Source organism: Amia ocellicauda, chromosome 2 (genome assembly GCF_036373705.1).
Source record: "Amia ocellicauda isolate fAmiCal2 chromosome 2, fAmiCal2.hap1, whole genome shotgun sequence".
Classification (NCBI taxonomy): Eukaryota; Metazoa; Chordata; class Actinopteri; order Amiiformes; family Amiidae; genus Amia; species Amia ocellicauda.
Genome location: NC_089851.1, coordinates 21,093,357 through 21,118,662, shown reverse-complemented (window position 1 = coordinate 21,118,662; position 25,306 = coordinate 21,093,357). Strand labels below are relative to the sequence as shown.

The window sequence follows — 25,306 nt, the reverse complement described above, 5'->3', positions numbered from 1 at the left end:
TAGGGTGCCTGAGAGGAACCACAAAATTCTGAAAACAAGTAGGATGGATGAAGGATCTGCTGTTTCATTGTCTTAGGATCATTGATACAATCTGGAATGGGGTATATTGCTTAAAGCTGTGAGTAAATGACATACTGGGGGCTGATGTAGTGCCATTTGGTGCTCAGAGCTAACTCCCCAGTGCCTCTTCCAGGCTAAAGTCTTCCTGTGAAAGACCACGGAGCAGTTTTTGCTGTTTCAGATAGCAGCTTCTCTCTCTCTCTCGCTCTCTCTCTCTCTCTCTCTCTCTCTCTCTCTCTCTCTCTCTCTCTCTCTTTTTTCCTTCTTCCTCAGACACTCGCTAGTCACAGCCTGCAGCAGTAATCGGACAACTCTCATTCTTGCTCAGCTTCAGCCTCCAGAGATATTGCACTTTGGCTATGGTTTTTAACACTTAAAATGAAAAAAAAAAAAACGTTGTACCTCGTCGTGTCCTTAATCCATTCATGAGCTGTCCAACAGCAAAGACTTTGTATTAACCAATGGTCCTTTTTTGATTTGGAAAGACCTAAAGGAGATACCAAAAAAGCAAAAGGGAAAATAAAGGGATCCAGCTATAATAAGAATTGTAAGTATATGCCATTTGTATCTTAAATTCTCTGACCAGCCTGTAAAAGCCTTTTTTCTTTTTTTTTTTTTTTGTAACACAAGTTTTTCATTTTTGAGGGTTTCCTGTTGGGCTACATTTGAAGGTTTTGGTGTTCGGCTTCTTTAATAGTGGGGGTTTCTGTTTTCATGCAGACAGGCAAAGTTTTTTGGAATATCTCAAAATGTTTAAACAAAACACATGAAGACTTGCACTTCAATCGAAATCAACCAGAAACCTTACATTTTGCATTTGTGTATGTGCAAAATAAATATTATTATTATTATTATAATACTCTACTAGTTGTCACATATGGTTTAAGATATTTAAGAGTAGGTAATGTTTATGTAAAATATTTATTAAAAAAACGGATTTATATTTTTGTATTTCAAAAGAATTGGACGTTAGGTTGTTTTACTTATTTTTGTGCGTGCGAATGTGCGAATCTGTATTATATGGTTATTAAAATCAAATTCTTAACTACAAAAATATATGTATTACTGCTATTATGTGGTAATATTGTATTAAAATATTTTCATTAATCTGAAAATCTTTGGAAACAGGGCTGACAATCAATGTTGAAGAGTGCAGTTTACAATAATTTTGTAAGACAACAGGAAAATGTATCAGGCAAGCAATCAGAATAAAGGAATATGGGTTTTAATGTAGTGTAGTTGTTTACATTTGTAAATATCACAGATAATGAATTTGTTGATATCGCAAGCTTCATAGTAAAATTATTATTCTCCAAGAATGACTTTTGCATTATACTAATGATGAAACATATGTAGTATAAATTTATATATTCATGATTTCTGAAAGGACATAAAAATGACAACTTGAAAAAAATTATAAACTTGAAAAGAACAGCCAAGTCAATGGATTGAATGATTTTTTGAGCCTTCAGGTTGTGACTTACAGTAAAATACAGTTTATTATTCACTTTTATGTTCTCATTTTCACTTGAGTGTATATTAATTAAATTTACATGTACTTTATTGTTTAAGAAAAAGAAAGAAAGAATATGCATATATATAGACGATAATGTGGCAGGGACTGTTTAGTGTGTATGTGTATGTATATATATATATATATATAGCTTATGTATATATATATAGCTTATGTATATATTCAAGGCTATCTGAACAAAATAATAAGTTGCCTATTATTTATTTGAAATGTTGGCATAAGCCTTCATAGAGACAATGCAAAAAACAAACAAACAAAATATACACAAAACAGGTGTATTTAATTTATTCTGCAAAGGTAAATGCAACCTGGACATATTTGACAGAGATTGCTGGTGCAGGAAATCCTTTTGCTTAATAAGTTTAAATTTTCCATGCAACAAGCAAAACAAAATGTTCTCCACATGAGACCCTTTTCAGTCAGGCAGAATAAACACAACCAACACAGTTAAAACAGTTGACATTTAATGGCATCTGCTAGAGAGTGGAATGCATCACAGGGAAATAAAAAAACACAGATAAATATTGAAGAGAAACATCCTATAAAATTATACTTTAATACATTAAATTGTGTTGATATTGATTGGTTTTATTCTTAACCTTGTTGTGACTTATTTATTTTATTTGATACTTTTGGACAATAATATACCGTATTTAATTGCTATAACTATAGGCATTACATGCTCACAATTTGGAAAGTTTATATATAATATGTTGCATCTTACATTAGACCTTTCCCATTTTAAATGTTATTATGCAGGTAACATTTATTAATAATACTAATAATCTAGAAAACCGAAATGAGTGCTTTGCCTGCAGTATAAAAAGGAAATGAAAGATAGAAAGAAAGAGAAGAGAATACTCTTTTGTGTCTGTAGTGTAGCTGTCTTTTTGTGTGTGCACCAGGGGCTTCAATCTGCTGCTTCCATTATTTCTCACAATAAGCCTGTTTATCTAATTAACTGATAATGAGTTGCCTGATTTAAATTGTTTACTTACTGTATTTGTTTGAATAAGGCCTTCATTTGAGTGAATTAAGCTTTTCTTGATAAGCTGCCATGCAAGCAGTCTCTTGCTGCTGTATGTTTGCTGAAGGCCCAATGCGTTCCGTATGTGTGCGGCCGAGGTCTTTCAAAGCTGGAAATTGTGTGCGCTGAAAGACACAGAGGGCTAATTGATACTGCTCAGCTCTGCTGTTTATTAGAAAGAGACAGAGGAAACGAAACCCCAAAGCCCATTCTGAGTGATTAGCGAGGTGAGTTGTTTACCAAATACAGAAGTGTGTTATTTTGTTAACATGATGCTGTTTGTCTCTGGAATATGTTGCCGAAAGAGGAGGAAATGAGAGCTGAACATCACAGATTATCTTTGCAATCTGTTCTCCCTGATAATCATTTAAGAATTTGCCTTTAATTAATTATTTCCACTATTAGTTTTGCAATCAATTAACCTTGATTCAGTGTAACTTTAAGCATGAGCTAAACCTACTAGACATTTATTGTTACTATAAATCCTGATTAGCAATGATCATTTTCTGACTTTTCTTTTTTAAAGTACTGGAGAACATGACAGTAACATTAAGCAGGACAATTAAAGCAGGTTGTTAGTTTTTGGATTTGATTTGAAGTTTCTTTACATTTTGTGAACGAGAAGAATTTCCTTTTTTAATTAAACGCCTTTGAGTAGTAATAATGTCAGAGAAAATTAGAATGTTTCTACATAGTATTTCTTGAAGCAGGATATGCTTGAATACATAGGTAACAATGAAAACAATATGCATGAACTTTCTTACGGTCATTGGCACTCTTTCCTACTTGAAATAAAATATGATTATTGCTAGTAAAAGAAAACTACATGGCATGAAACAGGATTTTTTTTACATTTATTTTAAAATAGCATCTTGTTTGCTACAGCCTGCTTGTAATTCACTATTTCCTGCTAGATTCATTGAAATTTAAAATGAAGCAAAGAAAGACCTGTTTTTTGTTTTGTTGTGTTTTTTTTTTTTTTTTTTTCTATCAGAGCATGGCTCTGCGGTAGGGAGAATGTGATAAAATGTGTACCTTAAATCTTGTTTGATGGGCTCTCAAAGTGGGCTTGCCTTCTGGAAATAATTTAGAGGGCTGAAGAGCACAGTATTAACAGATTTAATGTAGCTATTCAGTAGATTGCTGGAGCACTATGTCAGATTTAACAAAATGTGGGAGACAAATTGTACATCAACATACCACACATCTGTGAAGAATTACACTTTTAATTAAAGAAAAGTGAAAATGGCAAACTGTCATTTTACCCTTCTTTGTGTGATTTATTTCAATTTCAATGGAATTATCTATTGATGGAACAATTTATTTACTAATTACCACTGGATGCCTCAAAAGGATAATTAATATTAAGCATTGCAGTGAACTAATTTGTGAGTGTATCTTAATAGTTAAAACTTAATATAGAATATCAGTTTAAGTATTTTTTAAAAGTAAATAATTAGATGTAACAATGGAGAACTGGTACTGTTTGTGGCAAGGATTGTCAGCTTTAATTTAATAAAATGAAAATAATTTTCCAATTTACAGAATTTAATTCAACAATGTATTTATGTATTTGAGTTAGTAAATAAATCGCAAATAACTTATTTTTTATAACTCGGAAGGTATGTGTTGTCAGTCATATTTAGAGGGTAATTTGTTTTTCTGCCTGAAAAAAAGATTGTCAAAGCAGTGTTTATGGTCAATTCTGATGCCCAGATAAAAAGAAACAAGTGAAGTGTAGCATTTTGTAAACTGTGACTAATTCCACGCACATCTGTGTCCAATTGTTGTCTGCATCTACATTCTTTGTGAGTAGATTTATTTTTCCTGGGCCACCATGTGGATTCAGCTGACCAGCTTAAGTGAGGATTAGTTGTTTTAAAGTTATTTTGATTAAAGCGTTGTTTTTTAAACCTAGTTACACACAACACATGGTTTGCATAATCTATAAAACTCAAAGGAATATGTGCTGTATGCCCTATAAAATTAAAAGCCCATAAACTTGGGGTAAGGGGGTTAAGAGAGGATGGAAAAGAGGCAGTAAAGTGTAGTAACTTTTCCTTGAAATCTATATACATCTATATGTGTGTGTGTATGTGTGTGGGTATTTGTATGTGTGTGTGTGTATGCATTGTGTTGATAAATCCTAGTAGTATTTAAAACTAACACATATAAATAGCTATCACTATCATTTATTTTAAAAGAAAGTATGTGTCATTTTAGCACATGCATCTCCATTTTATTTTTTATTTAGAAAGGATGAAGAATATCCACTGTACAGGTGAACGAGTGGGTTGACTTCTCAAGGTTAGGGCACGCTGGCCTACCAGCATACTGAGATCATGAATGTTAAAAGCCTTCAGATACTTGCTAATGGAAATGTGCAGTTCTTAAAATAAGTAAAGCGAAGCGGTGAACAAACAGACATAAGTGAAGAGTGTTTGGCTTTTTTTGATGACACTTAGAATGCTTCATCTTGCTTGGCTTTGTTCTATGATCATCAAAGAAAAGTCAGTTCAGGTTGAATTGAAATGCACATCAAAGATGCTGAATACAGACTTTTAGACAATAAATATTAAGCTGTGCAGGAAGGAGGGCTTGTTTTTGCTTTCAAGCCTCCCTTCACCTGGTCCATATCACCTGCTGGCAGTGTGCGCTGGTTGAAGTGGAAAGACCAGCATCATTTTCATAGCCTTTCACTGCTGAGCACAGCAGGGAATGCCGATGACTCATTAAAACACGCAGATAGTGTACTCACTGGCATTTAGTGAAAACAACAGGGAAAAACCATTCTGGACATTTATCTTTTTTGACATTGCAAAACAAAATAATAAAAAAAAAAAAAACGTGTTGGATTTTTTCAACATTGATTGAACAATTGCTTATTTGTTTGCCTGGGCCCGAGGAAGCCTACATTTGAAGGAGTAAAGACTTTTATGAATATCAACATGACTTTAACTAAACTACTTATTTCAAGATGGACAGAAGGGACGAAAGGTGAGAAATAGAAGCTAAAGATTCAACTTCTTTAAATATGGGACCATGGTGCAAAGTGCACAGCTTTTATTAAAAAAAGAAAACCCAACCTGCTCATGTTACACAGGAGCCAGAAACAATTAAAATGACTGTAGGGGCTGGAAGATTTACTTTTTTGCTGCTTGACAGTTTCCTGAAACTGATTTTGTGTTCAGTTGTGCAATAAACTGTGAGAAATGCAGCAGTCCTTCTATTCCATTAAGTTGCATAGGCCTGAGGTAATATTTTTATTTTATTCACAATATAAAATGGGTGTAAATCTAGATAAAAAGGTCTGTAAATTCTTCACGTCAAAAGAGAAGAGTTATAACAGTATTTTCTCCATGTCATTTGCACATAAAAAATGTTTGCACCATAATCTTACTTTAAAAAAGAAATACTTTTGTTATTGTCATAGGTGCACCTCTATGTGAGTCTTTTTCTATCCAGCTACCTTTGCACTGGTGCTATCTCTTCAGTGCAGTTGCCTGAAAACCTCCAATTTCCCTCCTGGAGATCTGAGCCGAGACAGGTCTGCGGGAATAAGCCATGATGATCATTAGAAACTGTCAGTGTTCAGGGAGAGGGAGTGGAGATATATTTCAGATAGTGTCAATTGTAGATGAAAGATCCCCTGAAGATGCTAGGGGTGTTCTGCTTGAGTTGCTTCTGTTCAACAAGTTCATTTTCCAGCAGCTACCTTTTCCTAGCATCCCTTCCTGCTTACCTTGGCTAAGCTGCTTTGCATGTTGATTGGGGGAGGGTTAATCCAGTTTGCAGCTGTCGTAGGCCAATGATGAATCACCTTCCCGTCATTTGGCTGCTTTCCCCTGACTTGGGGAGGAGGGAAGACCTGGAGGAGGAAACAGCAGTAGAGGGTTTAACCTAGAGACAATGTGCTTCTCTGTCCCAGGGTCTCCCCTCTTCCCATTCTGCTAGGGAATAATAATAATGTTTTCTCAGACAATGTCTATTGTGTCGTGGATGGGCCTGGACAGTGACACCAAGCTAAAATAACAAGGAGTTATATTGTTTCTGCTTGGCAGGTGAAAAAAAACGCAGACTGATTCAGATGTTTCTGATCCATCCAGTTTCAGGTAAGAACACTTCTGGTATTTTGCCAAAGGCATTATTAAGTAGGAAGCATTGTTCCCTGCAGTACATTGTGAATCCTAAATCCTAATGAAATACATTTAGTGGCAAGGTTGAAATCAAAATGTCCTTCTGTTGAAAAAGACAAAATGTTAAACTACAGTACTAATTCTATTACAAAACTCTTCTTCTTAAAGCACAGTGGAATTGTTTTTGGATGTAGTATTTTGTATAAAGAATACAAATAGTCAACATCAGCATCTTTGAGGAAAGAAACAGACATTTCAAAGAAGTCTCAGAGTTGTAAGGAGAATAAAAATAAGAATGCTATCAAAATGCTTTATTAAATTGACTTGCGATATCCAATATCCGCAGAAGTTAGCAGTCTAAATAAGAATTAGGACATTCCGAGTTTTTAAGACTGACTGAAGATATTAAAATAAAATATTTGAAATCTGATATTCTAGATTAACTTGGGAACTTTCAGTTGACATTATCTTTACAATCAAAATACAGCAAAATAAAATTTGCTTTGCCATTCATTTCTTATCTGATGAGATTGTGTTTATTCCTAAGAAAATAGCCTGTATAACATTTACTTTTGTTGCTTTTTTAAAACACTTTTATTAATTGGTAACAGTGACCCTAGCCATTTATACATTGTATTGAAATAACTGATATAATAATATATAGCTATTTTATACTTACTTTCATTATTACAATTATGCATGGAGACACTTAACAAAGACAAATGTGTGTTTGAGTTTGAGGGTATGCTGGCCTGATCTCTTTTCAATTTTACATGCATAATATAACCCAGAATGCACACAAATGGGAAGATAAAATAAATGTTTTTAGTGGAGTGGGCTTCAATAAAAACAGAGAAACAATTAAGTACTTTGCCAGAGCAAACAAATGCCTTATAGATTCCTCATTCCCTGTTAGCATGGGCTCTTTCAATTGCTCAAATTACTACATTTTATACAAGTGTACTGCAAGCATTCTGGATGTATATGAACCAAGCACAGTTTATCAAATAATATTAAAATACATAAATAAGCAAGCTGAGAACATGTTGCCCAGATAAAATGTAAAATAAGATGGTTCTTGACGTTTTGGATTGTATATAGTGTATTATGGACCTACAAGTTTAAAGATTTATATATAGTTAAATACTCTGTCTAGGCCAAAATTACTTCTAAATATGGTATATGCATGTGCAATTTAAGATCATATTTGTGACTGTAAATATGAGCTCTGAAATAACTGCACTATGCTGTGGTTTATTTCTGAGTGTGGACTATTGAAATGGACAGAAAAACCTGTGATGGAAGAGCTTTTCTATCATAACCGTTATTGGTTTTAAATTCAGTCTGGTATTTCTTTCATGTGAATCATTCATCATTTTAAACAAGTGTGTAAAAATAGCTGTTACTTTGCATTAGGTCTATGGAAATGCAGGATCTAGCCAGTCCACACAGTCGAGTAAGTGGAAGCAGTGAATCTCCTAATGGTCCAAAACTTGACAACTCACATATCAATAACAATTCCATGACACCAAATGGCACAGAAGGTAGGTTTCTATGTTTTCTCTGCTTTCTCTTCCCAGTCATTTGAAATGTGTGAACGGTATTAGAAAACACTAAGCCGATTCTTATCCTACATATATATATAATGAATTTACTTTGTTTCTTGAAATACACGTTATTTTACAACAGAAAATAAATTCTAGATTTCTGTACTTACATAACTTTTTCCATTGAGATTAATGACATATTAACATTGCAGAACATAAATGATCATAAATGCACTACTGCAATTAAGTCAACTACGGCTTTGAGACTGTCAGTTCAAAGGACATTTTATATTACTGTGTCTGCAGCTTTCTTGCCTTTTTTTGTTATTCATGTAGATTCCCTAATGTTCCACACAAACACCAGTTGCACTAGCCGCATTAGAGTCTACTGACTGTCGTTTGGAGTTCTGAGAGGCACATACGTGAACAGCTTATGTTTTGCACAAATTAAGTAATAGTTCCTGGTTTGAAGAGGTGATGAAGAGTTCATGAAGGCTGGGGCCTGACATTATTTATAAAAAAGCAAAAAAAAAGGCAAAGCAAAACCTTCCAAAAAACCGCCTCCTCCCACTTGTGGCTTACAGAAATATTCATTTATAAGATAAGTTGACATTGATCATTTAAATGGAGTCCTGCCAAGCTTTGATTCTGGAACGGAAAATTTGTTTTTCTTTTAAAGAATGTAGGGATGTTCATTTGAATATTACTGGTGTAGATTGTCATGTCTCCTTTGCAATTTTCTTTTCCCATAGGTGATAACATCACTATGCTTACCACTGCTGACTGGTTGTTAAGTTCTAGTACACAGAACACTGCAGGTTTGTGCAGTTCTGGTGCAACAATGAAAGGGCAATACTTGGCAGTTTTAAAAAGCATATACATAGACGATGATGAAGATAATGATGATGATGATCATTTGTGTTATTATAATTATGACTGTTAATTAAAATGTTGTATCTGTAAGGTTAAGGTATCATTTAGAAATGATTGGGAGTTATTTTCTTCTAATTCAATAGTTTGCCTTCTAAGCTTGTCTATTGATAATCGTGATTATTATTGTGTGCCTTTTGTCATTGTGTGCCTTTTCGTCATTTCGTCATATTTAAATACTTTAACACTATTTTAAATGAAACCTTTATTTGTAATGTACCTGTATTCATCAACGTGGGAGATGTATAAGCATACATATATAAAATGTACTTATTGAACTTTAGAAAAAATCTTCTTTGTCACAAAATGATCAATTGAGTTTAGCATTAGTCTGTATCTCCTTATTTCTAAAATAATGAGTATTGAAGTTCAAGTAATATTTTAGTTTTAATAATATAGTTATTATCAAGTATTGTACCTTTCATTTCTAGGAGTTCATTTTTGCATTGATTGTTTTGTGATGTAACCAATATTGAAAGCATGGTTTGGAGTTTGTTTGCAGAAGTTTGTTCTTTTGTTAATGATTGAATGTGGGTAAAAGTAATATACTTTTAGAGGACATATAAAGTATTGTTTTCTCTTGTAGATATAGCTGATATTTGATGTATTCAATGACATGAGAGTGCTATATATATGTTGTGCATGCACTGTACACAATATTACTGAATATGCAAAAGGCATGTCAGTGTATATTCCAACACACTTACATCAACATGTGTTTCTTAGTGAAATTACCACTATAGAAACATGTTAATCATGATAGTGAATAACTTCTTCCACATTGGAGAATTAAATGGGCATGCCTCCATACCCACATTTTGAATTTGCTTTCAGTTTAATCTTTTTAAAAGGTGAAATGGAATTATTTCAAAGATTGCTGGTTATATCAGAGAGCTGCAAACTTGTCTCTGATCTTTAATGATTGTGCTTAGAACAACAGGGTCTCACAAATAAAATGTTGCATACTTTCACTGTACAGTTCATAGTAGCTTCTCCATTTCTGTACAATATGCTTGACTGTCAAGTACAGAAATGGTGAAGCTAAATCAATGCATGTTTTAAAAAGTGAATTGCAATTTCTTCTGACCATTTATACCATACTGTTATTTTTCTGATATCAGTTTTAAACCTGACAGAAGAATTGGCTGTTGATGCTGTTATTTGAAAATTATGGGATGAGACCAGGAGACATTCTTTGAGTTGAATTGTGAATATAAATTAATTGAAGGGGCACCTATGAGATTTCTGTTTTCCAGTTATGTCCTTTAAGATACTGTTATGGCAATGTACCTTGATATAATGTATTATAAGAGTATCCATGAACAGAATTTGCAATGTAGATTTAATTGGAGAAAAAATAAGATGTGGTCCTTAATTACAAGAACAAAATTGTACTACTACTATGCACTGTACTCGATTTGTCGTGAGCACACAGCTTTTTATCATTGTTTTTGAGTGATTTTAATGGATTTTGTTAGTTTTTTAGCTCACAAAAGTGGGACAAACTTACAATTAATTCAAAATAAATTATTCTGATGCATCATACAATGTATATTGAATGTCCGATCATGTTTTGTAATAATCACCTTTCTTTATTTGTAGTTAAAACAGAGCCAATGAGCAGCAGCGAAATTGCCACATCTGCAGCAGACGGGTCTTTAGACAATTTCTCAGGATCAGGTGAGTGAGGATACTGAGCTCTCTGGTATAGCTGGTATATGCATAGCTACAGCACGAATTTCCTAAGATCCTAAAGATATCTGCACGTTATCCTGATAAGCATAGCCTCAGGCAGTAACCCTGTTGCTAAATCACTAATATGTAAAGAAATGTTCAGTCCATATTAGAGATTTGTCTGTGAAATGTTCATATAACTGAAGGTTACAGCTTGTATTTGATGTATTTGTGAATAAAGTAAAATTATACGGAATTGGGATCTAAGTGAAAGTAGCATGTAAGTACGCTATGTTCACCTGATTAGTTGTTTGTGGTGCAAAAATTGAGTTCAAATGTGCATTTCTGTAATGGTCTCATAATATTATGAGCCTTCTAAGAAAAGACCCAGAGAGTCTATAAACTGCGGGTTCTTCAAATGAAAACAGATTTCCCGAAAATACCAATGACCAAGACCGATTCCTTTCTCCTAAGGAAAGTAAAGCAGTAAAATACAAATGATCTTATTTAAATGTTGAATTTTAATCATTGCTTCTTGGTTGCTATTTTGCTTAATGTAATTTTGTTGTTGCCAAGCATTGGAGGATTTATTGCATCTCCAGGCAGGGCCATCTCGGCCATATTGTAAGCCTTAAAATGTGCAAAACCCTTTCTCAAGAAATCACTGTGGTCTTCGCACTTCATGTTTTGTGATATTAGATCTTTAACTGAAAAGAGGGAAATTGAGACTTCCTGAGAAAAAACACAAAATATTGAAGAGATTCCACAGAACATCTCTGGGAAATGTACAATGACATACAAAAGCTTCCAGCTGTCATATTTTATTGTTCTTTGCAGCTCAACATACAAATGCTGTTTTGTTTGTTTGTCTGTTTGTTTTTACCAAGCAAACAAACATCCTGAATATGTACTAGATGACAAATAATAAATAAGGTAGATTTTAAACAATTACAAAACCTCTCTAATACTCCATGAAACCATATCTTTAATGTTGCATTTCTCTATTTTTTCATTAAATTGGGGAAACTTAATTGGGAATTGGAAGCAGATCAATCAGTACTATTACATTAGCTTCTTCAGTGTTTAGTAGAATGAGCAATTTTTAAACTACTTTTATACTATAAAGGGGACTTTCTTCTGTGGAAAGCTGGATATTGAGGTGCAACAATAGGGTTTCCATTTTAACATTAAGTGTTGGGGTCAACAGTGCACCATGTTCTTTCAAAGGAACAAAATCCTTTTTAAGAACACAGTTAGGAGCAGATGAACTAGTATAAGTTCACATTACTTCATTGATTCAGTCTTTTCAAGTTGGAATGAATAAATCAACTCCTGTATTATGAGAGTGATGTAAATTTTCACATTACAACCTTTTCCTTATAAAAAATAATCCATAGATGATGTCCCACAGGATACCTATAACAATTATAAGGTGATGTTTTTACATTTCCTTTATTATTTCCAAAGAAAGACCTTTTGTTTTGTGGCTTTCATCAGCACTTAGGTCATCAACCCCTAGGTCACTATTTGTATTAACACTCTAGCAAGACGTGAGGAATGCCTGTTAGCTACCTATTTGTTTCTAGTTATCTTCTGATGTATTATTATTATTATTATTATTATTATTATTATTATTATTATTATTATTATCATGAGTATTATTATTCCATTGCATTTCTAAACACAATATCGATTTCATTAAGTGTCTGCAATGTTTTTACTTTCTTGTCACGATGCCCTTTTGTTCTGCTTTTAAAAATGTTCAATAAATTAAAACCGCTGCAGGCTTAGAAGCAAAATGCACTCACTTATAAAATGTAATGCATTTTGCAATTGCTTAAGATGTCATAATAACCATATTTCTTACTAACATGTAATAAAATAGATTCAGTTTAAGTTGTGCAATCACCGCTAATCAGATTATGTTTTCTGTTTAGGCTCTCGCATGAAATGGTTGGCTTTACAGCAGATTAATCGCAATAATCGTTTGCAACTAAGCAGTTATAGTAGTGATATCTCATTAAGAAGAACTGTGTTTATGGCATAGAGATGAGATTGAGTGGTTTGTTTGTTGGCCAGTAACAGTAATTTTCTAAGTCTCTTACTGTAGTTTATACGTTATGTTTGGAAGACTAAAACCACACCAGCTCAACTCAGTTCATAAGACTCTTGAGTGAAAACAGGCTCTTCACAATAGTTTTATTTTCCAGGCCAAGCTATCTAAGAAACCAAAAGTTTCACACTGATGTTAAAAATGATCAAACAATTCCAGCATTTTGTTAGCCACAGTAATAGAAAAAGACACATAAAATATTGCAGAAGACCAGACTTATAAGTGTATTTAATTTAATTTAACTTCAGATTCCTAAAATCTATAAATCTATGTAAACTTAAGCTAACCTGTCTACTTAGTTCTAAGCAGTTTGTAGCCGGATCCCTGTCTGTGTGAGTTTCAAATTAGAGTGGATTTCCAGTGTGTTATTACTGATAGGAATCACAGAAATTATATTTTGTGTTTTATGTTATATAAATAATTATCTGAAGCTGATACCTTTAATTACTGTTGTCACTTTCTTTTGTTTATCTGTAATATCTGAAGCAGATTAAATTTAATCATTTTTGCTGTATTTTCATAGTATGTTTGCTTTTATGAAGGGTTTCCATGGCAGTTTTAAAAATTACAGAATGGTATGTTTGATAGTTACAAAGTCAGCAGAAAAATGAAAGTATTACCTGATTATTTTACTTCATTATTACTCTTCATTTTTTAACCTAAAGTAAGGTTACAGAAATAAATAGAGAAATGCAACATAATTACTGTTTCCTTGGAATCCAGAAGTTCTGTTGGCAAAAAATAATATTTACCTTATTTTTTAATGTTTAAATATGTGCTTGCTTTTTTTTCTTTTTAACTCTCTTCAGCTATTGGAACCAGTGGCTTCAGCCCAAGACAAACTCACCAGTTCTCTCCACAGATTTATCCTTCCAAGTAAGGCTTCTTTTATTTTTCTTTGAAAAAATAAGCATCATCCAACTTAATTTAGAGCTCTAATTAGATCCTTCTGTTATATCTGGATTTTCAACTGGCTTTGTTTGTATGGATGTCTGAGACTTGCCTATTCCGAAATCTGTTGTAATTATTATCTTGCAAAAATTTCCTTTGTGATTTATTATTCTTTTGCAGTGTATATTAGATCTTTGATTGCTTTTTTTTTTTAATTCAGCTCTGTGTTTATAATCAAGTAGCAGTATTACAATATATTTGTCAGTTAGCAAACTGAGTTACATAGTTTTGATCTAATAGATGGTATTTATTTTCCTCTCTCTTTTTGACAAATAGCAGACCATATCCACATATTCTTCCTACCCCTTCATCACAAACTATGGCTGCATATGGGCAGACGCAATACACCACAGGAATGCAACAAGCCGCAGCTTATGCTACCTATCCTCAGCCAGGGCAACCCTATGGAATTCCAGCTTATGGTAATTATAAAAGAAGGAATATAATCATATACATGTACCATTTATTTATATATATAAATATGTGTGTGTGTGTGTGTGTGTGTGTGTGTGTGTGGCACTGGGTTAAATGCATAGCTCTGATAGTGAAACAATTTAGAACTATTAGATAAAGTACTTAGAGAACTGACAGGTCCTACTGATATCACCTTTACAGCCTTTTAGGACAGACAGGTGCAAATTCCTGTACAGCTCTGTAAAGTAATGTATGTCCAGTATCAGGAAGATACTTCATTATTTGATATATAGAGCTATATTTGAATATTAGCTTAGGTAAAACATGTGCTTCAAACATTGAAATGTGTTAGGAGTTTTCCTTTACCACTAACAGCAATGCTTTAGAAAAACAGACTGGTAGCAGCAGTAGCAATAATAGTAGTGACGATCTTAGAAAAGTATTAGCCATGCCATATACAATATGAATATGAAACTACATGTACAATGTGAATTATTTGTTTTGGGGGTTTATAATTTGTTATCATTTATATTTGAACTTGGTCTGCAAAAAAAATGTGTATGGAAAAACTTACAGCCTGCTTAAATATGCACCAAAAAATCTTAGTATATGCCCAAAACCCGAACACACTGATCTTATTGCATAGTCACAATGTTAATACTTGACTTTCCTTTTTGACATTCTTCATGGTTGGACATAAGTAAACATAACTTAACAGTGTAATTGTGTAAATTACTCATTGCCAATCATGTGTATATCACAGTGACGTATATTTTGAAATACTTTGTGCAAATGTTTTTTTTTTGGAGTATAACACAAAAGATGCAGATTAGTAGAATTGATTCAATACCTGAATAACTGTAGAATATCTGCCATTATTTTTGTTTCACACCAGCACTGATGCATTGATTGATTATATTCTGTGCTCCTCTTTTTAACCACTAAGAGTGGCTCAGGGAAGAAGGCCTGCATCTTCTATTTCATAACCCGACATCTCTGAGGAATTATATTGTTCCTAAAAATCAGGAAAACAAATAGCCCCAGTGAATAGTAAACTGTCTTTATTTGTTTCAGCACTTCTTCACAGCTGAGCCTTTGGGGTTTTCAGAATAGCCACACATTGTACTATAATTACCTGCCTTATTAACATATAACATGAAAAATAAATCTGACATTTTGTTTTTCTGGAAAGGAAAAGACTGTAAACATCATACAGATCTGGTATCACTAACTGATTTAGGTACATTATGGGCAGGCATCAAGACAGAAGGTGGACTGACCCAAACACAGTCTCCTGGACAGACAGGATTTCTAAGCTATGGATCCAGCTTCACGACACCCCAAACAGGACAAGCTCCCTACAGCTACCAGATGCAAGGTCAGTATCACTTCTCTCTGTTGCAAGTGGTGAAACAGAAAATTGTTCATAGAAATACAATTAATGCCTGCGCAAACCCACTCTGCGAAATCGTCAACCAGATGTTGACAGTGACCAGCAGTTATTAAAGAAATAATTAATAAAAGAAAGCAGACCAAAGTTGATTTAGCTTTCTATCGAGGATAATCATTGAGAATTTCTGTATAAGGTTCTATATCCGTATCCTATTTCCCATCTTATCTAAAATGTCTTAATTATAATTAATTGTATATATGTTTGTTTGTTTTTTGTGGAGCAGTTCAGATACAGTGTTCAGTATATGTGATATGTGGTTGTGTTTTTTCTTCGGAAGCTGTAGTTTGTGTTTTTGTGTCTGTACTGTTTTGGCTACAAATGGGTGACCACCAAAACAAAAAGATACTGCTGAAAATGTTAAGAGCTAATTAGCTAATTAATGTGTGATGAAGAATATTTGCATTGAACTTCATTGCCCCTGTGCCTTACTTTATGCTAGCTTCTACAATATATTTTAGTTTCCCCCAGTGTGATACTAATGTGAAAGTGAGGAATCCCCAGGCTATGGTGGTTTAAGTAATGGTGACAGTAATATGTGTGCATTCGTCTCCAGTGTGTGGGTTTTTTGGTATCATTATCCTTGGAGACAGTTGCCACTTCTAATACTGTTGTTTGAATTCCTCACATCACAATTAACACATTAAAATCAGCTTAAAACCAGATGACCATCAGTGAATTAACCAGACCAGATAATGTGCCCATTATGTAGCTTTTACAGTGTATTGATTTGGTCTTCTTAAGAGCGCCAAAGAGACATGGCACAAGGCTGAGGTGCAGGGGCACAGCAGGCCTCACACCATCTGATACTGTTTCCAGTTTGAAGCAGAGCAATTATTGCCAATCTGTTCCCAGCTGCCAAAATGAAATACAATTAGATTAATGTTTTTACACTTTACTTACATGTGTGATGATACGGGGCTCTGGTGGGGGACTAAACTAATGATATAGAAATGTACTTAAGAGCCAGACAAAGCTGTTTCTGTAAAAGTAGCTTTCTTTACTTTTTTCCCAGCAGAATATGTTTTTCTGTATAAATGGAACTTCACGTATCCAAGTGTTAGGAATTTATAGAAAACGTGACCGATTTTCTGGTCTAACTGGAATATTGTTCCTAATATTTTTCTACTGTCTTTGTCAAATAGAATGGCATTTTATTTTTAACAATGATATAAAAAACATAATTTTTAACCTATCAAGTTCTTCATACAACAATCTGATCTCCATATATTGGGGGATTTCAAATAGATAAACCCAACAAAATCAGTTACTGAATGTTTTTAGTTTACTACTTTCAATCAAAAATGTTAGTCAAAAAACAAAACTCATTAACACAATCCAAATATAATCTATTAAAGGTGTATTTCATTATACACCTTCCAAGAGGAATTTTATATAATTGCTTGTATGTTAGAATTTTGGTTTTGGTTATAAAATAATTCAAATACAAACCAGGAATTTCACTTTTTTATAATGTATTTTTAGTTTTTTTGTTTTTGTTTCTTTCTTTTAGTGGGGGCGGACTAAATAATTTAATTATAGAGCAATACAAATATAGTTTAGTTCACCCAAAGAAAATAATTGGGTTTGCCCAAGCTTTGCACTGACAGAATCCCAAATCCGACTTTTAAAAAGCCCATCTGGACTTCATAGGGTATTCCCTAGTGAGTTTTGCTAACTTCTGTCACAAATATTGTGCACTGATGATAGACATAGCCCATGGCAAGGAGACTGATCAAGCAAAGCAAATGGACTCCCAATTGGAAAGCCATAAGGCAGGCTAGTGTCTTGCTTTGAGTGTACAACCTGGAAAAAAAAGAAAGAATCTGCCCCTGGGAACTGCAAACTCTTCACAGTGGGGGTTCATTCTCCAAATGCTGGCAGAGGTTGTTTTTTTTTATTTTATATGGGTCCTTGTTCACTGCTGAGTGGACCTTTGCCCTGCAAGTTATAGCTTTTATCACTTTTTGAACTGCATATTAGGCTAATTTGTTGTACAAAGAGGGTTTATACTTGTACTTGGCATGCTGCAGCTTTAATGCTCTGGAGTAAAGATTCACCACTTTGGAACTAGACCCTTACAAAGACAGGCACGTTTCCTCCATCGGTAACTGCTGAATAAAAGAGAATAATTTTAATAAATAAGAAACCACTTTAATCTCTTGGCATCTCGTTTAATCAAACGGCTTAGCTAGAGCCACCATCCCCTGGCAAGCCCACACAGCAGCTCATAATAAACCTGTTTCACGTTTGTTACGGTCTGGAAGACCTCCCCTGGTGGAAGTGATGACCAAAGGATGAAAGGCCTTTGCTCTTTTTGCTTCCCTGAACAAAGCTGTAATTACGCTTTCCTTTAAGCACGGTAAATTAATCTCCTGTGTATTTTCACAAAAGGCAGTGATAACTGAAGAAGGACTTTCAAATTATCAAGCAGGTTACATTTCTCTTGAGCAGTTGTTTTTGGCAGCCATGCAAAAGCTATACATGCAGTAGGAGTAGGGTAGAGCGATTTATGGGGTTTAGAAAAGTATAAATCATTGTTGTGTAAAAGTAAAGTATGAGTTTTAAAGTGTTCCTGTCCATGGGAAATTGAAACTTTGTTCATGTGATCTTCATAACATGCAGAATAAGGGATATTACATTTTTTTATTAAGCAACTTTGGGTCATTTTTGAATTGATGATTTCCTCAGGTTGATTTGCAAATGTGTGTATTGTGATAGAGATCTCCAGCTGCTGGCAATCCTGCAACTAAAATACTTGAACAGTTGACATGGATGTAAAACACTTTCAATGTGTATTATTCGTCAGAAAACAAATATGGAAAAGAATCAAATGGCTTTTAGACGTCTTTCAAGAGAAACCGATAAAAACATTTAAAAAGCTTTTTAGTGGTGGTTGACTAAAGCCTGTCAGAAAGCTTTTGCCAAGTTTTAACATATAGCTTCTCAGATGTTAATTAATGTCAGTATACAGGTGGATTTTAAGGATTTATTAAAAAGGCAGAAGTAATTTAAACTCACAGGGACTTTACTACCCTCAAGGCACTTCCCTCGTAGACATTATAATTCATGTCATGTATATTATTAAGTCATTAGATGGTATCTCGGGTTTGATTGATTTAATTACCTGAAGGTGCTTCTTCAAGCCGACCAGTTCAGTGAAGGGTAGACAGACATGCATCGGGCAGTATGTTAGGGGGAGAGTCTTCCCTCGTGTTCCCCTGTGCCCTGCATACAACAGCTGTACTGTTCCTCACATTGTCCTTTGCCTCAGAGCTCGGGGCCGGCCCCTCACCCACCTCCCTCCATTGAGAAGAACTGGGCTATGAAAGCCACGATCAGATCATTGATAGGAAAGATCTAAGGTTCAGGAAGGAAAGAAAAGATAAGAGCTGTGTGTCAGTTTCTTTCCTTTTCGCCAAGTTGCAGTATAAAGGCAATTGTTGTTTTAATCAGAGCCAAGAAACCATTGTAATAGCAATGTTTCTAATCATAAATGTAATTTAATTTAATCTTGACAATTGTGGACTTTCATTTTGCATGTGCTAATATCCATGTGAGAGTATTTATGTATTTATTTGTTTATTTTTGTCTGTATGTTTATTTTCATTTGAGAAAGATTTAAAGTTTCATTTGAAAATATAGCGAAGTATAGCAGTCAGAAGAATTGTTACAAACAGAAAATAAAAAGCAATAACAGTATATTGCTACTGATGCATGTTTTTGGTATACAAAACTTTATTTCTGTGATGTCTGTTTTTCTTAGTGTTGTGGAAGTTGTCTGTTGTGTATTATATTCACACAATGTATATAATTTCTGCCCAAACAGGAGGCAGTTTTACAACAACGTCAGGACTGTATGCAGGAAGCAGTTCTCTCACAAATTCGACTGGATTTAATAGCTCACAACAGGTACCTTTGTGTCTCCTTTACGTATTTCTTTATTTCAATCCAGGCATGACTTCATAAACAACATTTTAATGAAATCATTGTTTTTTAATATATATTTTTGTAATTTCATAATTTTGTAAGTATTCTTAAAATTGATGGATACATTTTGTATTACAACTGGATATGTAATCATTTTCAAAAACTGTTTAAAAAAATGTCAACATGCATTATCTAAATCGTGTCGGACATCTGCCTCCGTGCATCCAAAAAAAAGGAAAAGACAGAGTCCAGATGCAAAATGTAACAGACATATGTTTGCATTTATGTTTTGGAATCCGTACTGTAAAGTAGCAACATTTTAACAGGGTAATCTCATGTTACTTTTCTCATATGTTGTAGGACTATCCTTCTTACCCAGCTTTCGGCCAAGGTCAATATACACAGTATTACAACACCCCACCGTACACTTCCCCATATATGACAAGTAATAACACCAGCCCTACGACCCCATCTACCACGGCAACATACCAGCTGCAGGAGCCCCCGTCTCTCATTACAAGCCAAGCAGTTACAGACCCCACTACAGGTAAGGGTTTGAGCTCTTTAACTTTGACTTTCTCTGGATTGTGAAACTCAGTGTGTGCATAAAAATATTTTAAGAACATTGTAACATTATGTTAATATTGGTCTTCCGAGAAGTTTTGTGCTGTGTGCTGTGGGCACAGGAAAGTTTGGTTTGTGGATTTCAGCAGTGGGTCTGGTGAATTGCTATATTTGACTCTTCAGAGACATATTTCTGGAGCTGTTTATCCATAAAGATCTTATGGCTACCCCCATGTAATTTTGAATAGTTTGCTAACATTGTAACAATAATGTCATATTGCACAATTTAGTTTATTACAATTTGTGGATGTCAAGACAGGAAAATTGTTATTTTCTTCCGTGTCTTATGCTGTTTAGTTAAGGTTATTTGATTTTGTGTTTTAATTGCTTTTAAAAGTAGTTAATCTTATGACAGTGCAGGTCAGTCAAGCTAAGCTGAGGTATCTAAGTGCAGTGAAGTCAGTGGTGGTGAGAGATTTATGATGGATTTAAGACATATTTGGGACTGATGTAACATGCAAAGCAATCTGTGATTATTTTATATTATTATTTGATATAGGGTGGATTTGTGTGCTAAATTGTAAGAATAACTTTATATAGCTATTGTTTGTGTGTTTGTTTGTTTGTTGTCTCTTCTTTCAGTAGGTTCAATTATTTTTCACTAGTATTATGATTGTTTTCTTAATATCATTTTAACCACTCAACAGAATCTTGAAATATCAAAATGAACAGCTTTGATATAAAGATAATGCAAAATAAATAAAACACCAAGGGCAAGATGGCGCAGTTCTCCGGAAACTTGGCCTTATGTACAATGCAGAGTTATAATGCTTATTAAAAAATACTCTCCTTGTCTAATACTTTTATTTCTGTAGCCATTATTATGTAAATTCATGATCATGAATTATATAAACAACAACAGCAAACAAACAACTGCGTTGCAAGGAGTACTTAACTTGTACTTTCTTTTATAAGTATGGGACAAATAAAGCAATAATTCCACACTGCAATTTGCTGCAAAATATAAATATGTATAAATGTAACTATTAATATAGACAAAGTTTTGATAAATCTCTGTGGAACTTAATACAACCCGACAACACAGACATGTCCTCAGAGACATCGGCATCGGCAAGCCATTTACTCGTATTGGGATCTAGGAATAAATAACAGAGCTCAAGTGCCAACAACAGGATGGGCACAGCTGCTACTGATAAAGTCACAGGTCCTGCAGATGCCAAGCCCGCAACAGAGGTCACTGGTGCTCAACAGGCCGGGGATGCCCCAGCCAACTCCATCCCACGAGTTGCAGGGAATAGTCTTGGATTCAGATCAGCACCCTCGTCTAGACTGTAACACTCATCCAGCACACTGAGACTGAAAGAGACATTCAGGAGCCTCTTAAAACAAGCACATTTTAACATGCTGCTAGCAGGGATTTAAAACCACTGCTCCAAACGTAGTTTCAACAGCTACCATTTTTTAATGATTTTATATTTAGCTTTTCATCACCTTAGTATAGACTGCAAGGGTCAGAAAACCATTCACTTTGTACTTTAGATAATCTACTATCCAGTATACTGGAAATGTTCACTTTATTCACATTATCACATTTCTTTCAGTCAAAGCGAAGTTAAAGATCAAATACTATAAGAATTTCAAATTCAATAAAAGCATATGAACTGGTACATATTCAGATTATAGTTGCATTGTTCTCGTTGATAAACTAAACAAACCCACCAATCTGTTGATAATAGACAATAAAATCTTTCATGATGTCATCCATTTTTTTCGTGATTTCACGTAACCGACTGGAAACCAGACAACCGTAAGAAACACGGAAAAGAACAACTCATACAACCGTTCCTAGAAGTGCTGTAGGTGGCAGCACTAGTAGCAAGCATTAGAAAAAACGATACGCACCTTGTACAAGGCATGTCATATGATGGGAGCAATAATGTTGGAGTCAACTTAACACTGCTTTACAACCAACAAACAAGCACATTAGAATATAATGGAACTAATATATAATAATATATAATGGCAATATACACAACAGAACTTATTAAAGTGTGGATGATGTATAATAATATACACATTTTTATTAAATAAATTGAAGAGTAAGACTCAGTTCCAACAACTTGGTGTGATTGTAGAGAGTAAACCCAGTAGGCTTGACTGTGTATTTCCTTTCAGTATGTGGCTTTGACAATGATCCCACCTAACATAATACATAGCTTAGGTGTTAGTTTCAGGTTGTGATGATTTCGTTTTCATATTAAAAGCGTAATTTTGCAAGAGACAGTTATACACTCCTTAGCATAGGAAAGTTAAATTATTGCATATTTTGTATCATTGTCTTTTTGTTTTTTATTTTTAGAATCTGTGTCATAATGATCGGAATCAAAGCAACAATAACGATAGTACCTACCCACCTTTTAATGTTACATGCAATTTTTGTGGATATCTAAGTTGAGAACGTTGCGTTTTGTGATATAGATATTTCCATTTTGCAGAGGATTTGACATGAACAAAAGGCATTATGCTAGTTAATTTATTCAACATCAATCAGAGCTATAGTAAAGGGGAGTGTTTGTTACAGTATGTCCCAATCATACAGTAAGCCTTACATTTTGTTTTACTTAAGATGGCATCAGGAATGTACTGGGTTTCGCCTCAGCTTGCTATTAATTCTATTAAGGAATAGTGATTATGCTTTATCATGGCAAAATCAAAACTAAGAACCACATGTTATACATCCTGGTCAAAACAAAGTTCATAGCCAAATGCAGAACAAACAAACAAACAAGGCCTGTCTGGTATCACATCATCATTATATGACTGTGACGAGAAACAATGACACATTACACAACATACACATTGTTGTGCAAGGTAGAACCAGTATTGAATCAGGGTAGACTGGAGCTACTGATGCAGGGGGTTGCAGCTTTGATCATGTGTAGATTTCACCATGCTGAGAGCTTCAATGAGTCAGAACTCATCATGACCAATGTCATATTAAAATGAAGTCCTGCAGGTTGATTTTGCAGTGTGACTATTTGGTGATTTATTTAGAAAGCCGTATATATCTAAGAACACATTCAAGAACATTTTAGATGAGCTCAGGATCATTTTAGGTTAAACCTCAACGATGGGATGCCAGTTTTCTTCAATAATGCATCCAGATTTTGAGCTAGATTACTCGAACAGGCTTGGCAGGGGCTGGCAACATGCTAATGAAAACAGCAACAGAAAACAGCAATCTGTGTCCTGGAATTCACATACAAGGAAATGCCAGCTTCAGTGATATCCATTATAATACCTTCATTGCTATCCATCTGTTATCCTGGTGCAACCACTGGAATCCAGTACGCACATACCATCAGCGCTCACAGCAAATAAGTGCTTTAAATTGCATTCATGACCATCTTCCGTTGGTCTGACTAAATTAATCCACAAGGTGACAATTTACCCTATCTGAATTCCCTACTGTCTTGGTTAGCAAGAAGACATATGGCATTGAGCACTTGGTAAACACAGCACAGTCACTGAATCAAAATCAGGGTGGTTGAGTTTGTTTGGGTGACACCTGCACTTTGATCTAAATCCTAATTCTGGGATCCTAGGATCTGAACCTGGGTTATTTGGTCTTTAGCACACATGCTACTTGTACCACTACACCAAAAAAACAATAAATGCCACACTATGAGAATCACTTTGTCAAGCATGTTGATCCCTAGGAAACAGAAACTTGGATAGATAGACTGATAGACTGATATGCACTTCTCAATGCTAACTTAAATAAAAAACTCCATATAAAAGGTGTCAAAGTTTTCTTGTAACAATGATTGTAAAGACACAGAAGAGAGGATCTTTCACGCACTGAATTGGACACTTCCTATGCCTACCATACTTATATGTGCCAAAAAACCTCAGGTGTTTTCATAAAAGCATTCCAATATACCACATAAAACACCCGTAAACCTGCAGCATGCATTACTTTACCTTTTCATCAAAGTTGTTCTGATATTACAAGCCCATTGAAATTGAGCAGTTTCATTAGGTGTCAAAGGATAATGTCTTTCAATACTCAGCTTTTTGCAACTTCTTTTTTTTGTGTGTCACTCCAGAGTCCAGACAGAAGACAAAAGCCTGATTCATTAAGTTTATTTTCTAAAACATTTCTTGTCTTTATATTTTATCTTCAATGGCAAACACTTGGGCCTATATATTTACTAAAGTATTCCCTTGTATTCCAACTATATCTAATGTCTGAAAAAGCCATAAAATAGTTTCATTTTTTAATAATATTATCCTTCTCTGAGCTGCATTATTTTACATACATTTGAAGACACATTATTAGTTATTCTCATAATGACTGTTGAAAATGTGTTGAATGGTTTATGATGTACATCTTAGTGTCACTGATATTATGCTACTCATTGCTATATATTATATTCTGACAAGCGCAATATTTTATGCTGGGAGGCAAGCATTAACTGCTGCTTATTTCCTTTGAAGGATGAGCTTGAATAAGTCTTTTGCATGTCAACTTGTTCACTTTATCAAATAATGCTTCCGGGATTGCATTACTAATTTAAATGTAATAAAATGTATTATTGCAAATCCTTAATGAGTGAACATGTAATGTTTTGGGGGGGTTTCTGTGAGGGTTTCTGTGTACCATAGTGATATATTATATTAAAATACATGTTATGCTTTATTATAGTACAATTATTATATATAGTGCAGTAACCTTATTATACTAATAATATTAGTATTAGTAATATAGTAATATAATAATAATAATAATGGCTAATTCCATATATATATATATATATATATATATATATATATATGCCAGACATACTTATATAAACATGTAAATATGGTTACTTAACTGCTTAATATATTAAGTAAGTAACCATTATTTACATGTTTCTTCAGTATAACTATTTTGTTTTATGTATGTAAGT

The 25,306-nt window shown here is 34.1% G+C and overlaps 1 protein-coding gene across 9 annotated transcripts in view; it reads left to right on the top strand.

Moving 5' to 3' along the window:
• The window catches only part of eya1 (EYA transcriptional coactivator and phosphatase 1), a 100,140-nt gene that overhangs the window by 51,657 nt on the left and 23,177 nt on the right, over positions 1-25,306 (top strand). For 2 of the 9 annotated variants that reach the window (XM_066721005.1, XM_066721004.1), the window contains 7 exons: positions 6,683-6,733; positions 10,837-10,914; positions 13,831-13,897; positions 14,249-14,394; positions 15,627-15,764; positions 19,666-19,748; positions 20,127-20,313. In XM_066721005.1, the coding sequence (XP_066577102.1) occupies positions 6,709-6,733; positions 10,837-10,914; positions 13,831-13,897; positions 14,249-14,394; positions 15,627-15,764; positions 19,666-19,748; positions 20,127-20,313 (724 nt within the window). In that variant the 5' untranslated portion in view covers positions 6,683-6,708. Of the gene's footprint in view, positions 1-258; positions 608-6,433; positions 6,734-8,173; positions 8,302-9,056; positions 9,123-10,836; positions 10,915-13,830; positions 13,898-14,248; positions 14,395-15,626; positions 15,765-19,665; positions 19,749-20,126; positions 20,314-25,306 lie in introns of those variants that run through there. The other 7 variants (XM_066720997.1, XM_066720999.1, XM_066721000.1 and 4 more) reach the window with 7 other exon arrangements.